Source organism: Agelaius phoeniceus, chromosome Z, assembly GCF_051311805.1.
Source record: "Agelaius phoeniceus isolate bAgePho1 chromosome Z, bAgePho1.hap1, whole genome shotgun sequence".
Lineage (NCBI taxonomy): Eukaryota > Metazoa > Chordata > Aves > Passeriformes > Icteridae > Agelaius > Agelaius phoeniceus.
In genome coordinates, this window is record NC_135303.1 from 84,462,414 (window position 1) to 84,480,704 (window position 18,291).

General features: G+C 58.9%; 3 protein-coding genes across 3 annotated transcripts; 1 reads left to right on the plus strand and 2 right to left on the minus strand.

Moving 5' to 3' along the window:
• Positions 1 to 2,321: 2,321 nt before the first annotated feature.
• LOC129132744 (uncharacterized) lies at positions 2,322 to 5,350 on the minus strand. The gene is made up of 8 exons (XM_077171711.1): positions 4,873 to 5,350; positions 4,661 to 4,735; positions 4,468 to 4,545; positions 3,459 to 3,512; positions 3,344 to 3,379; positions 3,212 to 3,256; positions 2,885 to 3,028; positions 2,322 to 2,798 (listed from the first exon to the last, which is right to left on the minus strand). The coding sequence occupies exons 1-8, from the start codon at positions 5,207 to 5,209 to the stop codon at positions 2,461 to 2,463; spliced, it is 1,107 nt and encodes a 368-aa protein (XP_077027826.1). The 5' UTR covers positions 5,210 to 5,350; the 3' UTR covers positions 2,322 to 2,460.
• A 1,607-nt stretch (positions 5,351 to 6,957) lies between these two features.
• Positions 6,958 to 10,114, plus strand: LOC129133234 (killer cell lectin-like receptor subfamily G member 1). Its single transcript, XM_054652883.2, has 6 exons — positions 6,958 to 7,006; positions 7,460 to 7,570; positions 8,064 to 8,147; positions 8,764 to 8,912; positions 9,137 to 9,240; positions 9,720 to 10,114. The coding sequence occupies exons 1-6, from the start codon at positions 6,958 to 6,960 to the stop codon at positions 9,913 to 9,915; spliced, it is 693 nt and encodes a 230-aa protein (XP_054508858.2). The 3' UTR covers positions 9,916 to 10,114.
• A 1,089-nt stretch (positions 10,115 to 11,203) lies between these two features.
• On the minus strand, positions 11,204 to 17,486 carry LOC129132875 (B-cell differentiation antigen CD72-like). The gene is given in 7 exon segments (XM_054652367.2): positions 11,204 to 14,797; positions 15,118 to 15,212; positions 15,454 to 15,602; positions 15,738 to 16,052; positions 16,979 to 17,080; positions 17,232 to 17,402; positions 17,405 to 17,486. Coding segments are annotated over 7 exon segments (1,062 nt in total). The 3' UTR covers positions 11,204 to 14,649.
• Positions 17,487 to 18,291: the final 805 nt, after the last annotated feature.

The window sequence follows — 18,291 nt, forward strand, 5'->3', positions numbered from 1 at the left end:
GGAGCATGGCAGAATGGCAGGGATCAGGCCAGGGTGTTGGGGAGTGTGGTGGGATCACGGGGATCACAGCAGGCAGGCTGGGAGCAGGACAGGACGACCAGTGGAATGATGGGGATCACAGCAGGCAGGCTGGGAGCAGGACAGGACAACCACTGGAATGATGGGGAGCACAGCAAGGTCAGTGTGGAGGACGGACAACCACAGCAACTTCCCCAGTGCAAGCAGCAGGGCTCAGGAAGGGAGATCCCACCTTTCTCTTCTCTTTGCCTGCCCTGATAAGTCCCAGGAAGAGAAATCTGGGGCAGAGATGTTTGCAAGCAGCGCCCCATCACTGTGAGGCTTGGGGCCAGAGCTGCTGGCCAGCAGCCAGGTGGTTTCTGCTCCTGCTTGGGAGCACAGAGGATGTTTTGTATGCAGTGGTGGGAGCATCGTGCCCACCAGGGCTGGCCCTGCTGCCAGCAGCCCCCACAGACCCCAGCTCCCTGCCCACTGCATCACGAGGCCTCTCTGCCTCTGTGGCATGCCTTTCTCTCCCACCCAGGGTGCACAGCTGGTATGGGATGAGGCACAGTGCCGGGGGGTCATGGGCCTTTCCAGCACTACCTGCCCATGTTTCTCTCCTGCTAGATGATGTCTGGGCTGTGATGTTGTTGCTCACTGCTGCTGTGACACCTGCTGTCCCCCTGCCACTTTGCTGTCAGACCCTGTGACTGTGCCCCTGGTCCTTCTCCACAGCTTGGCCACATGTGGGGTGCTCCAGCCAGCTGGTGTGTGAACCTGGAAGATGTGGGGTGCCTTGGCAAGCTCCTGGAAGATGGTGGGGCAGGCAATGGGCCAGGGTGTGGGGTGGAAAGGGCAGGAGTTCAGGGACACCTAGCTGGGGAGTTACAGGGACATGTACTGCAACCTCACCCTGAAGGTCATGCACAGCATCCAGGAAATGATGAGTAGATCCATCATCCATACATCCTCAAGATGGGATGACAACTGCTTCAACATGGACTGCTTGCCCACCTTCCTGCCTGGGCTTGATCTGGCATGGACTGGCCTCTGCATGGTCTCCCTCCTCTTCTGGGAGAAGTGGCAGGCCACCTGCCAGCCCTCCAGCACGTGGCAGCTGGCATGGCACAACCATTTTCATGATGTCTACATCATGATGTACACTTCCTCTCCCTGGTTGTGGCAGAGATTCTGGAGGCAGACAGCACACTGCTGTAGTAAACCCCATAAGTTTGGGAAAAGCACCATGGAGAATATGAACAATAGGAATGCTAAAACAGCAGAAGAAAATTCCTGTTTCCCTGTCTTCAGCCCTTAACCTACCTCTGTAACCCTATAAGGCAATGTCATGTTAACTCCTTACCATTGGTCAAGCTTGGATCCTTTCCAACCCTATAAAGGAAGCATACTGTACCCCATTAGTTGGAAGAAGAAGAGCAGGGACCCTTCACGGACCTCCCCAAATAAAGCCATCTCCGTGGAACAGCCTGCGCCTTCTCCTTCTCCTCTCTCTCCGTCTGCTGCAGCCTCAAGCCCAGGGCACCGCTACCTAGCAAGCAGGGCTGAAATCCTGAGAGCTTGCTAATCACTATAGAGCTGATAATCACCATGCTTGCTAGATGGCAGCCCTGCGGCCTTGGCATGAGCGAGCCAGCTTTGGGCACCTGGTCCCTACCCAGGGACTGAGCTCCTGAGCCCTATTGCTCTGCTTTATGATAAGGCCGATCAGAGGCTTTATTACACTGCCCCATCCCCATGGAGGATGTGCACAAACTGGTGAAGGTGGGGGGTCCAGGTGTGAGTCAGAGGTCCCTTCTCCAGGCACACACCATGGTATGTCTGCAGCTACTGTTACCTTGATGATGATCCATGTGCTGAAGCAGGAGGATCCCTCCTGGAGCAGGAGGGCCTCACCACAGCATGTGGCAAGCCCAGGCTGTGAAAGCCCCAGACTGTTCCCTGGAAAAAACCTGCCAAGGACCTGGACACTAAGGGACCGTGGCTGCTGCACACGCTGCTTCCCCAGCACAGCATCACCCACCCCAGCCTCTTCCCCTGGAGAAGGATGCAGCCTGGGCTTCCTGGCCTCCACTCCTGGCAGCAGCCCTGCTCTGCTCCAAAGACAGCAGCACATCTCCCAGGAAGGTGCGATGCCCACCCCAGGTGCTGCTGTAAAGGGTAAAAAAAGTACATCTGCCCCGTGCTGTGTGCGCTGGGAGTTTCTCTGAGTCTGTAAATAGCTGAGTTCCCCTCATGCTCATTTCGAAAGTGAGAAGGGGAACATTCCCCAGAAAAGGGGAAAGAATTGGTCATTTGCCATCGCTGGTAGAAAAGCTATTTTTAATTTTATTAAATGTCTTTCTAGTATAAACTTTCAAAATATCTGGAACCTCTGATATAAAGATCTGTGCCATGGCTCTGTAGCAAAGCTGTTGCTCCTGGGGTCAGTGATGGTGGCACTCAGGGGGGGATGCACCTGGCATCAGGGGACAGCTGAGGCTCCTCTTTGTGATCCGGGGAAGTGTGGGGAGCACTGGGGGAGCAGGGCACTCCGGAGCCACCCTCAAAAAGGGGCACGTGGGGGACATAGTGGCCAAGGGGGCCAGGGTGGGCCTGTGGCCGGAGCAGGAGCTGGTGCAGGGTCTCGCCCACCTGCACGAGGCTGTGGGAGAGGAGGTGGAGGTGGGAGACGGTGTCGCTGGCCAGGCTCTCCAGTAGTGCCTGCTGCTGCCGTGATGTCTGCAGGATCTGCACCAGCAGTTGCTGGACATTCTGGAGCAAGCCTGCCACGCCAGACCCTGCAGTGAGAGAGGGGTCAGTGGCACCTGACCACGGCTCCAAGAGCTCCCTGTGAGGCTGCCGTGGAGCTGCAGGGAGCACCCACCGTGCAGGCTTGGGTCTGATGCATCTTCACCTGCTGCTGGCTGCTCACTCATGGCTGCTGTCCCGTGGGAGCCTGTTGCTGCAGCAGCCAGTGGCAGCATTCGGTTTCCTCTTCCCATCCCCAGGGATGTCTCACCAGGAAAACCTGTCATGAAAGCTTGGCATGGAGCAAACAACAAGAGTGATGGAGACACCCAAATTTAGCCTGACTATGACACAGAGCCCTGGGAAGGCACTGCCTTTGGGAGCCCGTGCCCTTCTCACTGGCAGGACAGGATGGAGCTGTGCCCTGGAATACGAGGACTCACTCAAAGCTGCAGACACTTACTGGCCTTTCCCTCAGCTCCTTCCTGCTTCAGGTCAGTGTGACAGCCTGGAAGGAGAGCAGACACAGCCTGTGAGCTGCAGCCACCTCTTGTGCCAGGGCACACAAGCATGGTAGCTGGGGCATGGTACTCACCCAGGAGGGAGAGGGGAGAGAAGCAGCAACCGGTGTCTGCAATGAGAACCATATCAGACCCTGCTTGTGGGGCTGAGGGGGTTTACTGGGCTGAGCAGGGCAAGGAAAGCCTTACGTGGCATGGCAGGGGGTGTGGGCGGCACTCCAGCAATGTGTTCCCCACCTGCTGCTGGGAGAAAGCAGAGAGGAGAGATACGCCTTCTGAAGGGACCTGCTGGTGGACCACCACCAGCCTGGGGTCTGCCCGGCTTGCCCCGGCCAGCCCCTCAGCCTGACATGCCCTAGCCACAGTTCCAGAGCGCCCTGCAGGGCCCCAAAGCACTTCAGAGCTAGGTACAAAAGCAGGAGTCACTCACCCACCACTGCAATGCAGCCACCTCTGGGCTGGAAGGCAGCAGCGGCGGAGCAGCGCGCAGCAACGCTACACAACACACTAGGACTGGAAGAGAAGGAGAATCCCACATCCACTTGAAACTGCAGGGGGAATTTGGGGAGACAGAAGGTAGTTACCCAGTGTGGGAAGATGGCCGGGGCGCCCACACAAACCAGACTCAGAGAGGTATCCGGCATCACCTCAGGGCCAGATGCCCAGGAATGTGAGCAGTGAGGGGCCTGCAGGTTATGCACCGGGAGTGGCACCGGGAGCTGAAGGGCAGGGGAGCTGCAGGCAGCTCTGGCCCTCACACACAGCCCAAACTCATCTGAAGCTTTATGGTGTTACCGGGGCAGTGAGGAGCCAGGAACTGCCGAAGGGAAGGGAGTCACATGCCCTGCAATGCCACCAGCCACGAGATCCCTGCGCAGTATCAGGGCCACTGCCCCTTCCAGATCTCTTGCCTCATGATCTGCCCTAGGGCAGCCAGCAGCCTTGCCATGCCCTCAGGCTGGTGCTCCCTCCTGCCCTATCCCAGCCATCCCCATCCCCACATGCTCTGGGGCTGGTCTGGAGCCAAAGTCTGCGGAGACAGAAGTCCAAACACCCATCGTTGACCATCCCTGCTGAGGGACATGTGATGGATCCCCTGATCCTCTTAGCCTCCCATTCCCACCATGCTGGCACGGGGTTGGCTGGAGCCACGGCTGGAGCCATGCAGCTCAGCACAGCAGGGCAGCTCAGTACTTACGACTCTCTGGCTCGTCCTTCGCACGCTGCAGCATCGGTGACAGCAGCGTGCTGGGGGTGTCCCCGCCAACGCCGTGCTCTGCAGGAGGAGGGGAAGGGGTGCAGAAAAGAGCTTCAGTAACTGGGGGAACAGGGGTGCCCACCACCTCGCAGCCAGGACAAGCCCCACTCCAGCTGCCTGAGCCCACGGGTACCTGGTGGCTCTGGTGAGGATGGAGAGCGTGTGGCAAGGGCTGACCTGCGCCTTCTGGAGGGCAGCTTCGCCACGTCTAGGGGAAAAAGACCATCAACAGACCCTGGGTGTCCACGCAGCACCGGCGCTCTACCAGCACCCCACGTTCCAGCCACCCTGCTGAGCCCACACGCCCGTCCCCCGGCACCCACCTGGCATCCACCAGGCACCCACCTGGCATCCTCCGTTCGCCAAACACGGGCCGCCCCGCCGCCTTCCAGATGCTCTTCATGGCTCGGTAGTGCGGCGGCAGCCGGGGCGAGTGGTGTCCTGCCCTGCGGCGCGTCTCCCGCTCCGAGTGGAAAGCCTGCTTGAGCGCCTTCCACTTGGAGCGGCACTGGGCCACGCTGCGCCCGTAGCCGGCCGCCGCCAGCCCCCGGGAGATCTCCCGCCACAGCGCCTCGTTGGGTCGCGACGTGGAGGCCATGAGCAGCGCGGCCTCCCCCGAGCCCCCCACCAGCGACAGCAGGCTGCTGACCTCCGCCTGCGTCCAGGCTCGCCCGCGGGGCATGCTGCCGGCCCGGGGCGGGGTGCCCGGGATCGCTCGGCCGTGCGCTCCCGGGGGCGCACCGGGAGGATGTCCCGCCGGGGGCGGCACCGGGAGGCGCTCCGGGAACCGCGCCGGGAGCTGCGCAGGGAACGGCCGGGAGCCGCCCCGGTGGCTGCCCCGGGAGCCGCGCCGGGCAGCGCCGCACCGGGAGCGGCACCGGGAGCGGCACCGGGAGCGGCACCGGGAGCGGCACCGGGAGCGGCACCGGGAGCGGCACCGACCGCCCTTGCGCCGCACCGGGCGCCGCGCCGGGAGCTGCCGGGAGGCGCCGGGAGCCGCATGGAGCATGTGCAGCCCCGGGAGGAGCCGCTGGGAAACGTAGTCCTGGACGGGATATCCTCCCGCAGCGAGAGCCGCAGCTCGGAGCCGGGTCCTTGTGTGCCCGCCGGCTCCCGCGGTGCGGGGGGACTCTGCCGCTGCCCCGAACGAGGGAACGGCACCGGGAGCCATCACGGCAGCCCTGGAGGCTGAGGCGGGGGAAGGAGCACCCCAACCCCCCCCATTTTCCAGGGCTGAGATGCAGCTGCAGCCACATGCAAAAAAAGGGGCTTGTAAGCAAACACCCCGTGGCCTTGCTCTTTGGAGAGAGGGGCAGGGGGATGTGTCCTGTGTCCCGAGGACACCCAGTCTTCCCTTGCAGTCCCTAGGGCAGATCAGACCGAGAGAGCCAAGCTTGTTCAACCTGGAGAAGAGAAGGTTCTGGGGAGACCTTAAGCAGCTTTCCAGTACCAGAAGGACTAAAGAGGGATGGAGGGGGAATTTTTGCAAGGGTGTGTCTTGATAGGAGAAGGCGGAATGGCTTCAGCCTGTCAGAGGGCAGGTTTAGCATAGGTATTCATCACAGAATTTCTTGAGTTGGAAGGGACCCACTGCAATCATCAAAGTCCAACTCCTTGCACAGGACACCCCCAACAATCCCCCCATGTGCCTGAGAACGTTGTCCAATACTTCCTGAACTCTGTCAGGCTTGGTGCTGTGATCACTTCCCTGGGAGCCTGTTCCAGTGCCCAGCCACCCTCTGGGTGAGAAATCTTTCCCTAATATTCAGCCTAAACCCTTCCTGTCACCTGTCACTGGTCACCAGAGAGAAGAGATCAGTGTCTGCCCCTCTGCTTCCTCTTGTAGACTGTGATGAGGTCGCCCCTGTCTCCTTTTCTCCTTGCTTGAATAAAGTGACCTCAGCTCCTTCCCATATGACTTTTTCTGTTTTAGGAAGAAATTATGATGAAGATGGTGAGGCACTGGCGCAGGTTGTCCAGGGAAGCTGTTCATGGCCCATCCCTGGAAGTGTTCAAAGTCAGGTTGGAAGGGCTGTGAACCACCTGGTCTAGTGGAGGGTGTCCCTGTCCTTGGTAGGGGGCTTGGAAGGACATGACTTTAAGGTCCTTTACAAATGCCTGATGTGTCTGCCTAGCCCGGCCCTGGCTGCATGTTTGAGCCAGCAGCCATTCCCACTGCTGGCTGCCCCCAAGCCAGGAGTGTGCGGTCCCTCCTGCCGGGATTCCGGGACGCTGGCCCCAACAGGGCTGCCCCTCGCCCCCAGTCCCTGGCAGCCCCACGAGCCCCCCGGGTTTTGGGCCAGGTGGTGCCTCTGGGGACCCCACCAGGAAGTGACACTTTCCATTTTGCATCACAGCCGTCTGACAGGCCGGGCTGGGAAAGGGCTGTCAGTGCCCCCGAGGGCTGCAGAGCAGGAGAGCACTGAGGGGATGGAAGAGGGTGTCATGTATGCCGACCTGCGCTTTCCCCCCACACCAGGTAACGGGCCCCCAGCTCTCTCAGTGGGTTCCCTGCCCTCCTGCAGCCCCTTGCCTTCCCCAGAAATGTCCTCCCAGTCCTGCTCCCCCCACTCCCTCTTTTTGGGTGTCCTCTCTCAAACAGCTCCTCCCCAGTGCTGTTGCAGAGTGCCTGCTCTCGGGGTGGGGGGCAGGAGGGGCTCAAAGGCAGGGAATGCCCGCTGCACCCCCATGCCCCAGCACAGACACTTTCCCTCTGCTCTCCCCACCAAGCGTTGCGTGCAGGGAGATAATTTCTAGGACAATCAAGCTGCTGCAAATGGACTCTTCTCCCCCACTTTTCCCAGGCTCCCCCAGTGCCTCCTGACATCCCACCTGGGATTCACAGACATTTCCTGGCTCAAGGCTCCTCACTGCTCCCTCCAAACTATGCCTCCTCCCCCCTACCCTGGTCTTCATTGAGTCCTTTTCTCAGCCCCTCAGCAGCGAGTGCGCCTGCCCTGGTGCTGGGCAGCCCTCAGCCTGGGTCTCCTCTCCCTGACGCTCCTACTGGCACAGATCATCCTTGTCAGCCTGAGTTTCCACTGTAAGTACCAGCCATGCCGTGCCCAGATCTCTGCAGAGAGGGCCCTGGGGTCTGGGCTGGCAACACAGCCCTTGTGTTCTAATGGGCTGAGCTGTTGCTTCCCCATGGAGCTGGGTGCTTCTGCTTTGGGCTGAGGGCATTGTGGGCTCTGGGCAAGCAGGAGAACTGGTGAGGCAAGACACCACCTACGTGTCTGGAAAAGGAAGCTGGGGCGACAGCGTGGGCTTGGGGAAAGCCACTGCATCAGGTGGCAATGAAGGGTGGGAGGGAGGGCACTGATACCGATACTGAAAGACAGCAGCACTTTCCCCAAAAGCCTGCTGCATGCAGGGCTCCCAGGCACAGCAAAATCTGCAAGGACCTTAGCTTGGTGTAGCTAAAGCAGGGGACACCTCACCCACAGCCAGAGGCTGTCCTGTGGGAGAGGACACTGGGTGCTGCAGGGAGCAGGAGCCCGGAGTTGCTAGGACACAGCTGTGCTCTCCTGCTGCAGATTTAGTGCAACAACAAACAAGCTGCACAGACGGTCTCTGGAGAATAGAGGAGAGCTCCAGCTATGGGAAACAGACACTGGGAGGTAAGAGAGCCTGGTGGGCTCCTGGGTAAGGTTTGGAGAGGGCCTTACTGCTGCTTTCAAGCAGCAGGATCTGTCCCTACTCGAGGATGTTTCCCTGAGCTCTCTCCCAACATATTCCTTCACCTTCACTGCCTGTCCCCCAGCTTGTGGTGTGGAGAGCTGCCCCAGCACTGCTGAACAGGCTGAACTGCTCAGACCCCTTTAGAAGAGATGACCCCAGACAGCTCAATGTTACCTGGGCACACCACCAGCACCAGGTTGATGGATGCCACCAGCATCCCTGTGCAAGATGACATCAGCTTCTGGTGCAGCTGAAACCTTATCTGAGTCCCCAGCACTTTGTAAACAGTGTTTGTATCACCTCCCCAAACCTGCAGCCCCCTGCTCAATTCCAGCATGTTCCTGTAACTAGCCCCTCTTCCCAGGGCTCTGGGGCTGGAAAGTTGGAGCTGGGCTCACAAATGAGGGCAAATGCAGAGTGGTGTCCATGGGGCAGACATACAAACACGATGGGCTGGTTGGTGCCCTGACTGCCCACTGTCGCTCTCCTGGTCCCTGGGGCTGGGGGCAGCCCTGGCCATCTGCCCCAGCCCACCTGGGTGTTTCTGGTGTGCAGGGCAGTGCCAGTTTTGCCCGGATGGCTGGCTCTGGGATGCAGGGCAGTGCTACTACTTCTCCTCTGCCAGAAAGAGCTGGGAGCAGAGCAGAGAGGACTGCTGCTCCAGAGGGGCACAGCTGGTCACCATCCAAGCCAACAGCACCCTGGTGAGTGCACCCTGCCAGCTCCCTGTGAGCACTGGGCTGTCCTGGTGGCCACCTCACGGTCCCTCAGCAGGCACAGCGTTGTCTCAGCTTCCCAGCCCGTGTGCCCAAAGCCTGGACAGCCTCCAGGCAGGGAGCTGGCGATCCCCACACAGCACAGCCCCATCACTAACCTGTGGCTGGGCTGGGTGTCCCCAGGGGCTCATGTGGGTCCTCTCCTGTGCTAGGCGTTCCTGGTGCGCACAGCTAACATGGACGCCTTCCATGTGGGGCTGAAGCAGGATGGCTTCAGGTCTGACTGGAAGTGGCTGGATGGCACCACACTGGAATGGTGAGGCTATCAGCTTGTTCCCAGCTGGGTGTGCTGAAGGCCCATCATCAGGGCTTGGGGTGGTGCTGGGGACAGGCATGCAGGGATGTGATCCAGATTTTGGCCACCTCTTTTCTTCCCAGGATTGCACTGGGGCATTTTAGGGAAGGGGCATTTTTAGCAGGGGCCTGACCCTGGTGCCCGCACTCTGCCTGGGTGAGGGACTGCAGGGGATTCTGCAAGAGCAGAGTCCCAGTTTGGTCAGTGCTCAGCCCTGCTAGGCCTGACCTGGGGGTACTTTGTGACTGATGGGGCTGGGGGCATCAGGGCATGTGGCCTAATTGGGAAGAGGCTGGCGGGAGACTGTGCCCCATGGGGAGGGTGAACTTTGCTCCCACAGCATCCCTGTGCCATGGCTGGTCCCTGGCTGCAGGAGCTGCTGATGGGACAGCCTCGGTTCTTCCTGCCCATCCTGTCTCAGCCCACTCTCTCCCCTGCAGGATCTTCCCAGTGCAGCGCTACACCAGGTCCTTCCAGGCCTGTGGCAGGGTGTCAGGCTTGGGCCTTTTAGGTGGTGCGTGCACAGATGCCCTCAGATGGGTCTGCAAGCAGAGTGCAGCCACCATGCAGTGGCTCCAGTCCTCGCCTCCTGCCTTCCTCTGGGGAAACACCACCTACAGCTGTGTGAGGCCCTGATGGCCAGGGTGACCCCCAGCCTGTGCCACCACCCTGTTCCCTGCCTGACTCCAGGGCATGGGCATTCCCAGGCTCTGCTGCCTCCTGGCACAGACATCTTTACCCCCCAGAACTCTGCACTTTGCCAATAAACTCTGCCAATAACTGCAGCTGGCTTTGGGGTGTGGGGGTGGGAGGATGGAGGTGCATCCTCCAGCTCTAAGACTCGGTGGCATCACTCACAAGTGGGAAATTGCATCCTGTGGCCAGGAGCCAGCATTGAGCCAGCAGGAATCCAAGCATCCCCATGGCCCAAAGGCAGCGTTCAGCAGCAGCTCCTGTGCAGGCTGGCACAGGTCCCATGAAGGCTCTGGGCTTTCTGATCCTGCTGGTTTCCTGGGGCTTTTGCTTCCTGGGCCATGCTGCTGAGAGGTGACCCTTTGCCTCTGCATCCCAAGGAGGACTTGGGCTGGGCAGCACTTGTTTGCTGGTGCCTGCCCAGTCTGAAGAGGTTCCAGCAAACATCCTCACTTTGGGTGATGTGTGAGGGCCTAAAAGGCCTGCTAGGGCTCGATTTGACGTTGTTTGGTCCCAGAGGCTGTTCTGGTTTTGCTATGAACCTCTGGGTTTTTCCAGCAGCCTGCAGCTCTGGCACAGACCTCACTGGGACTCCCTCCCAGCACATGCTAAAGACCAAACCCCGCAGCCAGGGCAGCCTGTCAGCCTGAGCAGCACTGGGAGGTGCAAGGTGATGCATGGGGAAGGGTAGCCCTGTACCCAGGGGCTTGGGCTCTTCACAACACAGGGCATGCTGAGCAGGAGGGAGGCCATTCACCCCCCACGCCCTAAAATGAGAACATATGCAGGAAAAAAAGGACTTTTTGCAAATAAAGCAACTACTTCTGCTTTTGTGCATATGAAGATGTGTCTCCACGCAGTATGGTCTTAGCCACACTCTGCCCGCTGACCACAGTGGAGAAGGACAGAAGTGGATTCCTTCCTGGACTGCTGCTGCTGCTGAGCTGCCTGCATGGCGCAGAGTGGGGCCCACACTGACCTGCAGTTTGCTGAGGCCCTGCTCGCTGCCCCCTGTGCCCTGCACACCCCAGTGAGGGTGACATTCACTGCAAGATCCTGCTGCTGGGCTGGTGCTGACCGTGGCCAGCCTGGGTGGAACTCGGCTGTGTTCACTGCCACAGGGATGCCCCAGCACAGGGGCAGCACTGGGTGATGGCAGTGGGACCGTGGGGGGTGCCCATGGGCACTCAGCTTGTCACAGGCTTCCCATGGAAGAGTCTCAGACGTCTCATTCCACAAAGCCATTTATTCACAGCACAGTAACACAGAAACAGCTCAAAATGGTTCCTCTGAGGTTCCTCTCAGGTTCCTCTGAGGGATACCCAACAAAGGAACACCTGGGCTTTTATCCCCTCAATGTTTGCTTGTGCTCAAGCCTTGCTCCTCTTCCTCTCTTCTCCTGCCCCCCACCCTGTGTCCATCCACCTTGCTTTCATCATCCTTCTCCTTCATTATGCAAAATGTCAGCAGTTCCTGCCTCCTGCAGTGTCTCTCAGTGTCCGTGTATCTGTCTGGCACCGCTCATCTTCCTGCCCTTTGCTATCCCAAGGCTGGCAGCTCACAGCCTCTTGCCTCGGGCTCCCACCCTGAGCTCAATCTGCTTTTCCATCTGCATCTCTAACTGTGCCTTGCAAGCCCAGCTGCCTGGAGCAGAGGTGTTCCTCAACATGGGACATCTGTACCAGCCTTCCAGCCCACCTCTGCTGCCTTCCACTGGGGGAGGCTTGGTGAAGGTGGGTAAGATGCTGTCATTGAGTCCCTTTGAGGACTCTGTTAGTTTTCCTGGCTGCCCCTTGCCTCTGCCACTATTTGCTGCTGGCTCCTGTCTTGCCCTTTCTTATTCCTACATCACCTGTCCTGAGCTGAGCTTTGTTGCCCTGCCTTGATGCCAAGAAGATGATGCAGCACAGCTCCTGGGCATGCGACCATCCAGTGCGGATGGGGAAAGCCAGGCAGGATTTACCAAGGGCAGGCAGTGCCTGTCTGACCTGCTGTGGCAGCAATGGGCTGTGCCTAAGGGGAGAGCAATGGGGGACATTTATCATGAACCTTTCAGGTCTGGGACTTGGTTTCCCATGGTTTCCTCACTGGCAAAGTGGGGATATATGAGGTCAGGAGTAGAGGAGGAGAGCTTGGGTGGAAAACCTGAGTGATGTGAGGGCTGCAGTGGGTGTCAGTAACGCCCTTGTTCCCCTGAATGCAGCCACTGAAGGGTTGATCCTGGGGTTTGTGCTCCTTGGAGCCTTCATCAGTGCACTGGATGGTGGGTAGGGGCTGGCCTCAGGCAGCTGGGGGGCAATACCACACCAGTAATGTGTACACTGGAGGGCAGGACTGGGTACAGAGAGGCCTGGAGAAATGGTTTGATGGGAGCCTGCTGATACTGGAGTGGGTAAAAGTGCAAATCCTGCAGCTGGGAAGAAAGGAGAAGCCACATTTCAAGATGGGCAAGTAAGCAGCCATGCTGACTCAGCCTAGGGAAAGCAAGGATGGATGGGATCTGCAGTGTGTCCTTGCAGTGGCAACTGCGACACTGTGGGCAGTGGGGGCTGGAGCTTAGGGCTTTGGGAGCAGGGAGGACATCTGGACTCTCCAGGACAAGCCAGACACAGCAAGTCTTTGCTTTTCATGATAGCTGAGACTGTAGGGGACCTGCAATCCTGTCCCAGCCTTGCCATGCCATTGGGCTGGCTCCACCAGCCTCCTTCTATGGAAGTTCTCCTAGGAGCTGCCCTCTCAGTCTGAAGCCATTTCCTCTTGTGCTTTTGCTACAAGCCCTTCTGTAAAGTCCCTCTCCAGATTTCTTGTAGCCATTTTTGGTAGTGGAAGGCCACAGTAAGTTTTCCCTGAAGCCTTCTCTTCTCCAGGCTGAACAATCCAAATTTTCCTCACAGCAGAGCTGCTCCATCCCTCTGATCATCTTGGTGGCTCCTCTGGGCTCTCTCCAGCAGGTCCCTGTCCCTCCTGTGCTGGGAGCCCAGGGCTGGATGCAGTGCTCCCAGTGGGTCTCAGCAGAGCAGAGCAGAGGGGCAGAATCCCCTCCCTGCCCTGCTGCCCACGGGGCTCTGGATGCAGCCCAGGACACGTTTGGCTCTCTGGGCTGTGAGTGCCATGGCTGGGCCATGTGCAGCCTCTCACCCACAGCACCCCCAAGCCCTTCTGGGCAGGGCTGCTCTGGGGCTGTTCATGCCCAGCCTGTGCTGGCACCAGGGCTTGTCCCAGCCCAGGGGCAGGACCTGCACTTGGCCTTGTTAAACCTTATGATGTTCCCATGGGTCCATTTCTCAAGCTTGTCCTGGTCCCTCTGGATGGCATCCTGTCCTTCAGGTGTGTCAGACCACCTCAGCTTGGTGTCATCTGCAAACTTGGTGAGGGTGCACTTGATCCCACTGTTCACATTGTTGACAAAAGTACAGAATAACATAGGTCCCAGGGTGAATCCCTGAGGACCAACCTCATCACCAGTGTCCAATGAGGACACGGAGCCACTGAGCACTATCTTCTGGATGGAGCTGTCCAACCTTATCCACTGACCAGTTCACCCGTTGATTGAATCCATTTATCTCCAATTTAGAGGAGGACTGTGTTGGAGGCTTTACAGAAGTCTGACAGGTGACACGTGCAGCCCTTCCCTTGTTCACTGGTGCAATCACTCCATTGTAGAAGAGCACTGGGTTGGCTGGGCAGGACTTGTGGTGAAGCTGTGCTGGCTGTTGCAGGTCCAGCTTAGCAAAATGGTTGCCAACACATTCCCCTCTCTGCAGAATCACTGACTGAGGCAGGGAGGGTCACCCTGGGTCCTGGACTGGGGTCTCTCATCACCCTCCTTTGGTAGATAAGGTCCAGCCACATTCTTAGGGATCTTTCCCGCTTGGTGGGAGGGGTGTCTCTTTTCCCCCATGTTCCCAAGTCTCCCTAGTGCTCCTTCCTCTCTCCCACTGTCTTATCAGCACCTCCATTTTCTCAGAACCATCCTCATTTGCAGTTCCACGCCGCTCCCTTTCTTTCCATGATCTCAGGATTCACACATTCACCTCCCATGGTCTTCAGGCTCTTCATTGCCCTCATTTTCCTCCCGTGGGTTCAGAGTTTCCTCATTCATCCACCACGTTCTCAAAGCTCCCCAGCACTCCCCCACTTCCTAAATGGTCTCTGGCTTTCTAGCATTTTCTCATGCTGATGGTCTCACTGTCAGCACCCTTTCCAGGCAGGACCCAGCCCTGGGCAGGTGATGAAGGCAGAAGAAAGGGCAGGATGAGTGCTGTCAATGCTGAGAAAAGGGACAGGCTGTAAATCCACAGGTCTCCCCGAAATGTACAGGTTGAGGACATCAGCGTGTCATTCCCAGCTCCAAAAATATGCAAATGGCAGATCCTGCACCCCTGGCAGCCTTGGGGTAACAAAGAAGGTGAGAGCTGGGTTCTGCACTGGAGCTGCATTGGCCAGGGCACACAGGGACATGCAGTGGCACAGTACAAAGCTGTATAATATGTGTTTGCTTGAGTGTGGGAGAGGGGAATAAGGTCTGTTTTTCATAATCCTTGCTTTAAAATAGAGACACTTTTCCCCAGCAGTTTTGCAATGCAGTTGAGGCAAAGCGTGCACCAGGGGCAGGATCCCAAGGTGCACACCCGGCTCCTGTTCCTGAGTCCAGGGATGCAGCCGGGGTGGCAGCAGTCAGTCCTTGGCCAGAAAAAGAGGACGAGTCTCAGGTGCCCTGCTCAGATTTGGGGATTTCTCGCAGATCCACGGGTAGTGTTTGTCGCATGGCTGATTCCACATTTCCCCATCGACTAGTGACCAGCAGTCTGGAGTATGGCGTTTCCTAGGAAAGAGGGCAGCAGTGACAACCTCCTCACTATGGACACCACCTCCCAGAGATCCCAGTGCTGCTGGGGCAGGCAAGGCACCTGGCACAGAGAGCAGGAGGAGGAAGTGTCACATTCCTCCTCCTGCTCTTCTTCTCTGCCACTTGGATATTTGGCACTGCACCCCAGAGCTTGGCTCTATCCTCACCCCCCTCTCTTGGGGCACTGCTCAGGGGAGTCCATCAACCCTTCTATTGAGGGGTGTCACAGGGACAAAACAGCACCTTTCTAGTATGGCAAAAAGGCAGGGGCTTGTGCCAAGGACTCTTGCACTTACAAGGAACGTTTTCTGTCCGTCCACATAGGTCTCCTTGCCGCATAAGGAGGTTCTCCTCCAATCCAGTAGTACGCCTTAGATGCACGCACAAAGTACTAGGGGGGAGAGAAGCTGTCAGCCACCTGCTTCTTGACCAGCACTTGCCAGGTGCCCAGGAGCCCCAGGACTGGCTGTGCTTCTCCCATCAGACTGCCAGGATGGGAACCTGGGGCTCATGGTGCCACCCTGGGGCTCATGGTGCCACCCTGGCACCTCCACAGATACTGCTGCAGCTAGCCCCGTGTGGCACTGCCCATCACCACCCTCCTGGGGTACCACAGCCCCCCTGCTCTGTACCGGCACTGTCAGTGGTGACCACTCATCTTGGACCAGCAGCTGAGCATATTTCCCTTCACAGTCTTTGTTGCTCTGTTCCCAGGTCTTGTTTGTCACCGAGATGTAGAGGCACTTGCTCTTGAAGAGTACCCAGCCCCAGGGGCAGCAATCTGGGGGCAGGGGCACAACTCAGGTGCTCATCCTTCTATGGATGCTTGGGGAGCTCAGCCTGGCTGAGTTCAGCCCCCGCATCTTCACAGCAGCGGCAGCAGCATCACCTGTGCCCCAACCCCGTCACGCTCTACCTGTGTTCACGCAGGCACGCAGGCTGCTCACAGCCCTCTCGCTGGTGTTGAGCTTCCCCTGCACCAGCCGCAGCTCCTCCTGCAACACAGCCAGCTTCTGCTGGGCATGACCCAGATCGGCATTCCTGGTTTTCAGCTCCAGCCGGCTGATGTTGCCCTCGTGCCACGCTCGCTGCAGCTCCTCTCTGGCCCACGCCAGCTCCAGCTGTGTCTGCTCCAGGCTCTGCTCCTGCGCCCTCAGCTCCTGTGACAGGCGGCCCTGCTCGGCCTTGTGCTCACGGGAGGAGTCCTGCAGGCTGCGGGTGACCTGCCAGTCTGGGGACAGGGGGGTGAGCTGGGACATGAGCATGGGACCCTGCCTGGGGCATGCCTCTGGCGAGGGAGAGTGGGATGAGAGTATCTGGCTGTGGGTGGAGATTGTCCTGGGGGTGCCAGTGGGAAGGGAATGGAAGCCCCAGTGGTGGCAGGTGGAGGGGAAACATTGGAAGGCAGCGAGTGACAGTGGGAAGACAAGGAGAGTCAATGAGAAATCTGTGGAAGGCAGTAGGAGGCAATGGGAAGGCATAGGAGGCAGTGGGAGGCAATGGGAAGCAGTAGGAGGGTTTGGAGGGCAGTGGGAGGCAATGGGAAGCAGTGGAAAGAAAATGGGAAGGAAAAGGGAGGCATTGGGAAGCAATGGGAAGGCAGCAGGAGGCAGTGGAAATAAAATGGGGAGGCAATATGAGGCAGTGGGAGGAAGTGGAAGGAAGTGTGGGGCAATGTAAGATAGTAGGAAGTCAGTGGGAGGCAATGGGAGGCAGTGATGGGAAGGTGGTCAGAGGGATTAGGAGGCAATGGGAGGCAGCAGGAAGACAGTGGGAGGAAATGGAGGCAGCGATGGAGAGTGGGAGGCAGTGGGAGGGATTGGGAAGCAGCGGAAGGCAGTGAGAAGGCAGTGGCTGGGCAGTGAGAAGACCGTGGGAGGCAGTGGGAGGGATCGGCAGGTAGTGGGAAGACAGGGGCAAGACCACAGGAAAGGGTGGGAGGCAGTGGGAAGGCAATGGAAAAGCAGTGGAAAAGACTAGGGGAGACAAGGGGAGATAGTAGTAGGCAGTGGGAAAGGCAGTGGAGGCAGCTCGTGGAGGCCATGCAGGAGCCCCGGAGCCCAGCCCAGGCCTCCTCCCTGGCAGCCCCCGCAGCCAGTCCCTCACCCAGCCCAGTGCCCTCCCGGCCGCCCCCACCCCCGGCAGCCACCGACTCACGGCAAGCGCCCAGGGCCACCACGGCCACCAGCAGCAGCAGCAGCAGGAGCAGGCTGGCTACCAGCAGCGCTGTGGGGACGCGCCATGGCCGGGTCCAGCGCCCTGCAAGAGAGGAGCACCCGCGGCATCACCCCGGGAGCATCATCACCCCGTGAGCATCATCACCCTGTGGGCATCATCACCCCGTGGGCATCATCACCCCTTGGGCATCACCCCTGGTGCCCTGCATCCCCGTGGCTGCTCCCGTCCCCACCTGGGCTGGGCCCTGCTGTCACTGGCCCCAGCGGTGACACGTTCTCGTAGGGACTGTCATCGTCGTCGGGCGCAGTGGACAGGGGCCGTGCCGCGAACTTCAGGTCAGCATAGACCACACTCTGGGCCATGCCCCCGGCAGCCCTGCAGGCTCTGCTCCGCTTCAAATGAAAACGCAGCTGGTTTCTGCAGAAGCAGAAGTGTGGCAAGGAGTGATGGAGGGGAAAGTACCGCCAGGGTGGCGGCGTCCTGCCATTGGCCAGGCACCACCATTTGGCTCCCCCTCCGTCCCCCAAAACGGCTCAGGGTCCCCTGGGACAGCACTGGGGTGGTGCAGCCTGGGGCTGGAGCATGGGGCACAGCTGTAGGGCTCAGCCTACAGAGAATTCATCAAATTTCCTGGGGCAGAGCAGAGCAGGTCTGGCTTCCAGCTGGGAACACGTAGCCCTGCTGCTGACTCCATCCAGGATGGAGGTTCCCTCTTCTTGGTGCTCTGCTCCAGGATCTGAGCATCACTGCCCTAATGCCTAAAAGAGACTTCCACACTGCAGCATGAGCTTTCACTTCTCCTCTCGTCATGGCCACATCTCTCCACTCTGCCACCAAATACACTGTGGAAAACCACATCCCAGACACCAAAGGGTCATGATAAATGGCCCTGTTGCTCTCCCCTCATCCCCAGGCTGGTGCTTCCAAGCAGTAGAAGGCATACTGAGCAGTGGCCCAGTAAATCCCACTGGCCTTTCCCTGCATGTCCTCCCTGGGTCTGGGCCCCTGCATGCCTAGGCAAACATGCTCCATTTTCTTCCAGGAGGTTGAGTAGAGGCTTCCCAACTTTTAGTTTTCTAAACCTCCTTCCTGTCCCCTTTGAAGCTGGCTTTGATTTTTTGCCTTTCGCCACTGAGGAAGAACTTCCCTTGCTCTTGCAGAGATGATGGACACTGGCTATGTAACACTGTGCTCCACCAGCACCACTGCGCACCTCCAGTGCTGTCCCAGGGGCTGGTTTGTTCAGATGTGCCCATCTGGCCATCTGAAAGGCAGTGGGAGGCAATGGCAAG

Excerpts from the sequence above, each read along its gene's own strand:
- LOC129132744 (XM_077171711.1), bottom strand. The coding sequence starts at position 5,209 with ATGCCCCGCGGGCGAGCCTGGACGCAGGCGGAGGTCAGCAGCCTGCTG. Across the intron at positions 4,736-4,872 it reads TGGCGAACGGAGGATGCCAG|ACGTGGCGAAGCTGCCCTCC; the intron begins GTGGGTGCCTGG and ends TTTTTCCCCTAG. Across the intron at positions 2,799-2,884 it reads ATCAGACCCAAGCCTGCACG|GGTCTGGCGTGGCAGGCTTG; the intron begins GTGGGTGCTCCC and ends CTCTCACTGCAG.
- LOC129133234 (XM_054652883.2), top strand. The coding sequence starts at position 6,958 with ATGGAAGAGGGTGTCATGTATGCCGACCTGCGCTTTCCCCCCACACCA. Across the intron at positions 8,148-8,763 it reads TGGGAAACAGACACTGGGAG|GGCAGTGCCAGTTTTGCCCG; the intron begins GTAAGAGAGCCT and ends TCTGGTGTGCAG. Across the intron at positions 9,241-9,719 it reads GATGGCACCACACTGGAATG|GATCTTCCCAGTGCAGCGCT; the intron begins GTGAGGCTATCA and ends TCTCCCCTGCAG.